The sequence below is a fragment of the Sinocyclocheilus anshuiensis genome, unplaced genomic scaffold, assembly GCF_001515605.1.
Source record: "Sinocyclocheilus anshuiensis isolate Anshui unplaced genomic scaffold, SAMN03320099.WGS_v1.1 scaffold991, whole genome shotgun sequence".
NCBI classification, from domain to species: domain Eukaryota; kingdom Metazoa; phylum Chordata; class Actinopteri; order Cypriniformes; family Cyprinidae; genus Sinocyclocheilus; species Sinocyclocheilus anshuiensis.
In genome coordinates, this window is record NW_015547702.1 from 452111 (window position 1) to 461168 (window position 9058).

The following is a 9058-nucleotide window of genomic DNA, read 5'->3' on the forward strand; positions in this document are numbered from 1 at the left end:
TTCACGAACAGCTTGTAACACTCCAAAGAGAAAGGAAAATTTGAAATTGCATCATATGACCCCTTTAATCATATTTTTAGAGGGGACAACCCTCAGATAGCCTCAACCCTCTTTTTGGAGAGCAGTGACTTTCTTCTTGCGACTCTGCCATGCACACCATGGTTGTTCAGTGTTCTGCTGATGATGGGCTCAAAAACATTAACATTAGCCAATGTGAGAAAGGCCTTTAGTTGCTTAGAAGTTAGCCTGCAGTCCTTTGAAACCTAGTGGACTTTTACAGGTCTTGCTTTTAGAGTGTTCTTTGTTGATGGACCACTCCTGGGGAGGGTAACAGTGGTCTTGAATTTCCTCCATTTGTACACAATCTGTCTGACTGTGGATTGGTGGAGTCCAAACTCTTTAGAGATAGCTTTGAAATCTTTTCTAGCCTGATGAGCAACACCAACTATTTTCTGAGGTCCTCAGAGATCTCATATGTTTCTGCCATAATACACTTCCACAAACATGACCAAACTTTGATAGATCCCTGTTCTTTAAATAAAACAGGTGTAGCGAATCAGCTCAAAGGGGGAATATGCATAATTAATCATATGTGCCATGATACTCTTCCACAAACATGACCAAACTTTGATAGTTCCCTGTTCTTTAAATAAACCAGGGCACACACTGACACCTGATAGTCATCTCACTGATTCAAAACACCTCTGAACAGATGGACTCTAATTTCACCTTCAAATTAACAGCTCATCCTAGAGATTCACATACTTTTGCCGCTCACAGATATGTAATATTGGATCATTTTCCTGAATAAATAAATGACAAAGTATATATTTTCATCTCATTTGTTTGATTGGGTTCTCTTTGTCAACTTTCAGGACTTGCATGAAAATCTGATTATTTTTGGTGTTATATTTATGCAGAAATATAGACAATTCTAAAGGGTTCACAAACTTTCAAGCAGCACTGTATATATGATGATGATGATTATGAGTCTGTGCCTGATTTAGCCAGAGTGGCTAAAAAAATTCAAAATAACACTAAAATCCCTATAAATGTTCACAGTTTTAATTTGACAACAACTATATTTTATTTATGTATTTATTTTGTCTTATTCATTCTTGTCCTGATTTGTCTATAGTTTCAGCAAATACATCTTCATCAGAAAATTACACTGCGGTAAGTGCTGGGCAAGTACACAACAAAATTAGTGTAGAATTTACTTAGAAACAATTTTCACTCAGAAATTGCAAGTAAACTTCACAATTAACTGCAAAGAAAGGCAAGCAACACATTGAGTTAAATATGAAATTCTGAAAGACTTATATAGTATTATATAGTCAATTAAATGGTATTTTCTTGTAAAACAATAAGCTTCAATATATATATATATATATATTTTTTTTTTCTAGTGTAATATTTGTGTAATAATTATTGAACTACAACTGCTTTTTTCCCCAAAAGCTATCCTGTCCAGCATTTGCTTGCACGAATGATTGTTATGACCAGTTCATGAATACGACAGCGAAGCCCTGCCAATCCAGTGAATATTTCTGTAAGGTCAGTCTGCTGTGCTGCGCTTTCAGAAGGGAACCTCCAGTGGAAAGTAATCCATGCAAATCATGCACTGATGCAGGCTTGATTTAAAGAGTTACTTCTCACTCTGTTGTGCTTCAGATAATGAAAGGGGACGCAGGTTACTCTGTCAGCTGCAGTGCCTCATGTGGCGTGTCCTGCGGGAACGGGACTCTCAGTAATTGCTCTGTCAACTGTTGCAACACAACCAACTGCCTCAACAACACTCTGCTTGCCATGTCCAATTCACTCAGTACCACAGGTAACCTCCAACTCTTTCTCTTATTATCTCTAACATATGTGAGTCGAAACATTTGAATATTGACTCTTTTATTACTGCTATCTTGTCATTAGTAGCTACAACAAAACCCACTACTACAACCACAACCATAAAGACCACAGTTCCAACCACCCCAGCAAGCAATGTAAGAACACACACAGCTATTTGTCACTTTAGGGCACAAACAAACATTTTCTGCCACCTTCTCACGTTTCTTTGTTTTTCTTACTCCCAAAAGGGCAAGAAGTGTCATCATGTCACGTGTAATGGAGCAGCGTGTTACAAATCCAATAATGTCATCAGTAAGGTCATGTTGTGTCCAGTTGGTCAGGACTACTGCATGGTAAAGTAAAAATAAATAAATACATCTTTTATTTATTTTATAATTTAATTGTCCTAATCATCTTTTTTATATATTTCCCCACAGTTTAGGGCTGTTCACACCACAGATCGATAACTAGCACTATACATTTTTTTGATAACCATTCTAAATCTATGAGAATGCAATGAAAAACCATGTCAAATGTCTGTGTCATCTGTTTAAAGTGCATTTTTATTGGTCTAATTAAAAAAAAACATTTTGTTTAAATAGTCTTTTCGGTTGAGTGTTGATATGCTGAACAGATACTGGCTATCTTTACTGAATGCAGACATGATAGTAGGTTTTAATTATTTTTCTTTTGTTTTTTTTCTTAGTTAATAACAGAAAATATTATGCATATTTTTAAAAAGACATCATAAAAATTCATATATATTAATAGAAAGAAAATAAACCAAAATCAATTAAATTTTTTTTTTTTTCTCAAAAACATTAATTATTAAATGTAACTTAGTTTTGTTTAAAGTAAAGGTATGTTGTAAAAAAGGCAAATATATATTGACCTACATTAAGTGACATTTTGGCTTATGTCTAGAGAAAATATATAAAGTGGTCTTTATAATAAATAATCTTTTTTTATTATTTGTATGAAGGTTTTGTCTTTGGGAAAAGAAAATGTTTTTTATTACGATTAAATCTAAATTTAAGGTTTGAGCCAAAACATAAATATAATTGGTAACACTGTACAATAACCATCCTTAGTTAACCTTAGTTAATGCATTAACTAGCATAAACCAATTATGAGCAATACATTTGCTACATTTGAATATTTGTTGATGTTATTTAAATTAAAATACACCTGTTCCTTGTTAGTTCATATTAGCCCAGGTTCATTAAATAATATTAACAGAGAAGTTTTGATTTAAAAAAAAATAAAAAAATAAAATAAAAAAGACTAGTTTCCTTTGTAAGCAGTTAATAGACTAAAAAGAGATATATATTAGGACATGTTGAAATTAACATTAACTACGATTAATTAAGGCATTAGAAGAATTTTTAATTGTTCATCATGTTAACAAATGTAGTTAACTCAGATTAACTAAGGAAGTTAGTAGTAAAATGTTACTCTACAATTTGTGTAAAATTAGAATATTATTTAGAGTATTTATTTAAGTTGGTCCGAAGTATAACTTTTTCAGTGAAGGAACTACAGCTAATGATAACGGCACAGAGGAACATCATTGTTGGAATCACTTTCAGATTGATTTTTCGAGCTAATGAATGGTAAAAACATTGACAGCCAATCAGAGTTCATCCTATTTTAAAGAGCTTAAGAATTTAAAGTAACAGACAAAAAAAAAACAAACTGCAGCATTCGCTCATAATAAACAGCACGTTATCGGCCTTTGGTGTGGACTCTATAATAATCATTAAATAATTATCATAATAGCTTATCATTCTTGGTGTTATCTTTAGTTATAAGCTCTTGGTTCTTTCCTCAATCCTTTTCCCAAATCATTATCCCACAAACACATATATTTTTATACCCCATAATAATCACCACTATATGAACCTATTTAAATAACCCACCTCATCTTCCCCTCTATGGGCCTGTCCATATAAGATTAAAATAAGTGGGGGCTCATCCGGGATAATATTGTCACCATATTCTGCAATGTTTTTGTGTGGTGAATGGCACTGAGGTCCTACGGCTCATGCTCTAATGCACCATATTATACATATTTAAATGACCCACCTCATCTTCCCCTCTATGGGCCTGTCCATATAAGGTTAAAATAAGTGGGGGCTCGTACGGGATAATATTGTCACCATATTCTGCAATGTTTTTGTGTGGTGAATGGCACTGAGGTCTTACGGATATACACTGGGAAAAAAAAAGTGTAGAAAATTTTTTTACTACGAAATTGCTAGTAAATTTAACAAAATTTTAGTAAAAAATATAAGATTAAAATAAGTGGGGGCTCATCCGGGATAATATTGTCACCATATTCTGCAATGTTTTTGTGTGGTGAATGGCACTGAGGTCCTACGGATATACACTGGAAAAAAAAGTGTAGAAACAATTTTTACTACGAAATTGCTAGTAAATTGAACTAAATTTCAGTAAAAAAAAAAAAAACATCTTTGAAATACTTTAATATGACCAGTACAAATGTCCCAGTTGAAGATGAGTCAGTATTGGTCCCCATTGCAGATGTAGACAGTATAATATTGCTTAGCAGACTTGACTTGACTTGACTTGACTTGAAGGATATTTGGTTAAATACTGATCTCATGCTCTAATGCACCATATTATACATGAATGTTAAATGAAAGCAACTCATTGTCTCATTTCCTAGCTACAAAAGACAACATCTGGCATCACAGAGAGCTGGCAGGCGGGTTGCAGTACAGATTGCAGAAAGATGACAGTTTGTTCAAGCACCACTACTGCCTGTCACTTGGAGTGCTGCAGTGCCACTACAACCCTGTCATGCCTCAAACTGACAGGTGATGTGAACATACCCAGCTCCGCCACCAGGGGTCCTCACTGTCCCGCACTGCTCATGGCCTGTTTGCTGCTCTTCTGGACAGTCAAAGTCTTCACTTGAGCATAACAAAGTCACATTTAATAGGCAATCCAAGGAGGTGCCGTTTTCTATTAGGAGAGTGTATGAGTGTTTTAAAGCTGATTGTACTTCTTTTACTGTCACTTTCACCTTTTTTGTGATGTAAGCAAATGAAGGTGTGTGTGTGTGTGTGTGTGTGTGTGTGTGTGTGTGTGTGTGTGTGTGTAAGATCAGCATGAGAAGCAGAATGTGTGTGTGTATATAATATATGTGTATAGATGCCAAATAAGCTTTACCATTGGCATCTGCAGAGAGTTAAATCAAGTGGGAACATGCCTGTTGTTGGATTCTTTTTATCACAGACAGAAATGATACACAGAGGAATGTATTAACACTGCAGCGACAAGTATGAGGTTTGTTTCCTCTCACGAGTAGTGTATCTTTGATTAATTCTTGCTCTTTTTTGACGTTAATGTACACTCTAAGAAAATAAAATGTAGCAAATGGACTATATGTCTTGGCAGAAAATTACCACTATCATTTCCGTTAAGTTCAAGGACATCTCCTTCAACCCTATAACACAATGCACAACTGGTAAAACACCTGAGAAAAATCAATACATATTAACATGGTACATTGGGCTGTATTTGTATGGACTTTTCTTACAGTGCACACATGTTTGAATTTTGATTACATTCAATCATAGTGATCTGAGGCTTCTTTTCTTACTCGTATTTAGTTTGGTGTCCACTGTACACAGGTTTTGTGCTTTCTAAAAAATAAATTTTCTATTCTATATTACTCGGAATACTCCAAAGAATATTATTAGAATGCTCAGATAATCCATTTTCTGATTATAAATTATATGAAATAAAAAAATAGGTTGTCCAATCAGGCAGATTTCTCCCTGTGTGCATGCAAAAATAATAGTTATGTACAAACCTGCTAATGTCAAACAAATGGAGTATGCACTTTATGCATCTAAATGGAAATTAGACAATGTAAAATATTTATAAAGCATTTATAATATTGGACATATGAAAGCCTATACTCATAAATATAAAGCTTTATTTTTACAGAGAAATGTGTTTATTAAAATGTAAGTGAACAGATCTAAGAGGCTATGCTAATTTTCTTAAATAACATTTGAATTCACAAATTCTGTCAGAGTAACATTAGGCCTACTGTTAATCTAATAAACAAATACGATTTTGACAGCTTGGTTGATAAAGGTTGCAGTGATTTTTATTCTGTACTGCTTTAATCTGACAGCATTTTGCTAATATTTTGCTACTTATATATATATATAAAAATATTTCAATGAGATTAAAACCAGCTTCACTGTTATACAAGACATAGATCTTAATAATTGCTTTTGAAATTAATAAATAAATACTTTTATCTTCTCAGCACCCAGTAGTAAAGCATTTATTTCTACAATTTCTTGTTCTTTACATTCTCCTAAAATGCATTACATTATATATACACACACAGGTGCATCTCAAAAAATAAGAATATCGCGAAAAAGTTTTTTTTTTTTTTACATTTTAAAAAGTGATACTTTCATATATTCTAGATTCATTACATGTAAAGTAAAACATTTCAAAAGGTTTTTTTTTTTTTGATGATTAGAGCTTACAGCTCATGAAAGTCATTTGAGTTTCATTAAATGAGCATCCCTACAGTATAAATTGCGGATATCTCTTGTTCTTTGAAACCACAATAATGGGGAAGACTGCAATGGTCCAGAAGGCAATCATTGACACCCTCCACAAAGAGAGTAAGTCACAGAAGGTCATTACTGAAAGAGCAGCTGTTCACAGAGTGCTGTATCAAAGCATATTAAATGCAAAGTTGACTGGAAGGAAGAAATTGGGAAGGAAAAGGTGCACAAGCAACAGGGATGTTCTGGAACTAAAGCGGTGCGAAAGGCCCTAATGCTCCAAAGTCCTGTTTTCAGGTAAAAGTAAATTTTGCATTTCATTTGGAAATCAAGGTCTGGAGTCTGTATATGTATATAGTATTCCATACCAAACGCAGCCTATGTATAGTGTACATGAATAAAAGTAAAAAAATATATATATAATAAATTAACATATTGTTAGTAAATTTCTATTTAGCTTTTTCAGTTTTGTTACCTAAACCATCATGTACTTGAAATATTACTTTTTATGCTTTTCGTCTATTATTATTATTATTATTTCTTTTTATGATTTTCCTCTAATATTTATATTTATTTAATTTTAATCTTTATTTCAATTACATATTTATTTATTTATTTACAATAATACTAGTGTGCTGTATTATTACACTAGTATTCCATACTAAATTACACTCGTATTCCATACGAAACCCATCCTATACATAAATAAATATTGCATACTACGGACAGTATGCATGTTATATACAGTACTTCACAAATATCGAGACATGCTGTTCAAAACATTGCAAATACGAACGATAGCGCCAACTAGTGCATGTGTCGTAAAGGAGTAGTGGGTGGGATCCGAGTCCATCCTACCAAGTTTGGATCTCTGCAGCCTCTGATGCCACTTCTTGGCCAGAAGAAAAGTAATATATCTAAAGAAGAGAAAATCAGAAGTGGCTCTGTTAGCGTGGCTGATGAGACTCTTGATAACCGATTACAGACGCTATGATAAAACTATGATTTGAGCGCTGGGCATGAAGTCTTGAATCTGCTGCGTGGCATTATTGGACAGGAAGTCACTGGACTCGCGGAGGAAACCATGAAGACAGTAAAACACTTCAGACCGTTATCTGGCACACTTTGAACGTCTCGTCTGTTGATGTAAAATGATCGAAAATGACAACTCTTACGTGTGAAGTATCCGGCGCAGACTCGCTGTGAATAATGGATCAGTCCGTGGCAATTCAAGAGACTTTGGCCAAAGGAGAAAACTGCACCCTAGTATCCTCTCAGCACTCATCTGAAACAGTGACTGCATTGCAACGTGATTTTGAAATCGACTGCATTACTTACGAACTTAAGGTTGTTGCGTAACTTTGCACTTTCTAAACATACTATATGTATTCCTATAAGAAATATATTTAAATTATAGAGTGAATGTCACGTAGTCAATGTTCTCTACATTTCTGTTTACAATGCATCTTACTAAGCACACACTTATTTTTTCTCTTTTTTTATCGAGCATGCCCACTTTTAATGGAAAAAGGAAATTTCGGTTAGTGACATTCCTGACGTCTCCGCTAGATGTCGCAATTGTACAGTGTTAAAAATGGCTCTTATAAACCGAGCATCAGTCATCATAATATCTCGGTTGACAGAAAGGTAATGAATTGTGTTAGATATCCTTAGCAGCCCAACACATGCTGTGGAGTGTGTTTCACTGCTGAATGATGTGAGAGAGAGCAAACTGATCGGACTGGTGCAGCAGAACAACGAACATGCGTGAGTTTATGGACTTTTAAGAAAACCATTATAATAATTTTCATCAATAAGGTTAATATGCATTACTTCATAATACACAATTGGAATTTTGTAGGGTTTCGTCTATGTAGTTGAGACTAACATCTAAATCTGAATAAATCTTTTAGCAGGTACCATACTGACGTTCCCTCAAAGTTATGAACAAACAAACATTCTTCCATTAATGATAGAATGTTCGTTTGATGTTATCCTTCTTTAATAGTGATCTCAAATCGTTAGCACAAAAACATTTTAACATTGTTCACTGAAATTTTGTGAAATATTTTTGTTATTTAAAGGTTTTTTAAATGTTAATCTAAATCTAAATCTAAAACTTACTAGTTACATTTACATTTAGTCATTTAGCAGACACTTTTATCCAAAGCGATTTACAAATGAGGACAATGGAAGCAATCAAAATCAACAAAAGAGCAATGATATGCCAGTGCTATAACAAGTCTCAGTTAGCTTAACGCAGTACATGTAGCAAGGATTTTTTTTTTATTATATAATTAATAAAAAGAAAACGAATAGAAGAGAAAAAATAGAGAAAGCTAGTGTTAGAGGCCTTTTTTGCTTTTGTTAACTGTATAATAAATAAAAAGAAAACAAATGGATAGAATACAAAAAGATTAAAAAAGCTAGTGTTAGTTATTTTTTTAAGAAAACAAGCAATAAATGAATATAGTGCAAGTCTAAAAGGGACAAGTTTTTTTTTTAAAGAAAAGAATTAGAATAGAGAGTGGTAGAGATAGAGGGTCAAATAAAGATGGAAGAGATGTGTTTTTAGCTGATTCTTGAAGATGCCTATGGACTCAGCTGCTCGGATTGAGTTGGGCAGGTCATTCCACCAGGAGGGAACATTTAAT

At 33.7% G+C, this 9058-nt stretch overlaps 2 protein-coding genes across 2 annotated transcripts in view; both read left to right on the plus strand.

Moving 5' to 3' along the window:
* The window catches only part of LOC107703908 (uncharacterized serine-rich protein C215.13-like), a 9568-nt gene extending 4630 nt beyond the window's left edge, over positions 1-4938 (plus strand). The window contains exons 4-9 of the mRNA XM_016506706.1: positions 1139-1176; positions 1462-1557; positions 1675-1834; positions 1927-1997; positions 2091-2195; positions 4532-4938. Of these exons, the coding sequence (XP_016362192.1) occupies positions 1139-1176; positions 1462-1557; positions 1675-1834; positions 1927-1997; positions 2091-2195; positions 4532-4783 (722 nt within the window). The 3' untranslated portion in view covers positions 4784-4938. The remainder of the gene's footprint in view (positions 1-1138; positions 1177-1461; positions 1558-1674; positions 1835-1926; positions 1998-2090; positions 2196-4531) is intronic.
* Positions 4939-8098: 3160 nt separating this feature from the next.
* Positions 8099-9058, plus strand: part of LOC107703913 (type II inositol 1,4,5-trisphosphate 5-phosphatase-like) — a 38496-nt gene continuing 37536 nt past the window's right edge. The window contains exon 1 of the mRNA XM_016506716.1: positions 8099-8171. The gene's annotated coding sequence lies outside the window, so the exon portion shown is untranslated. The remainder of the gene's footprint in view (positions 8172-9058) is intronic.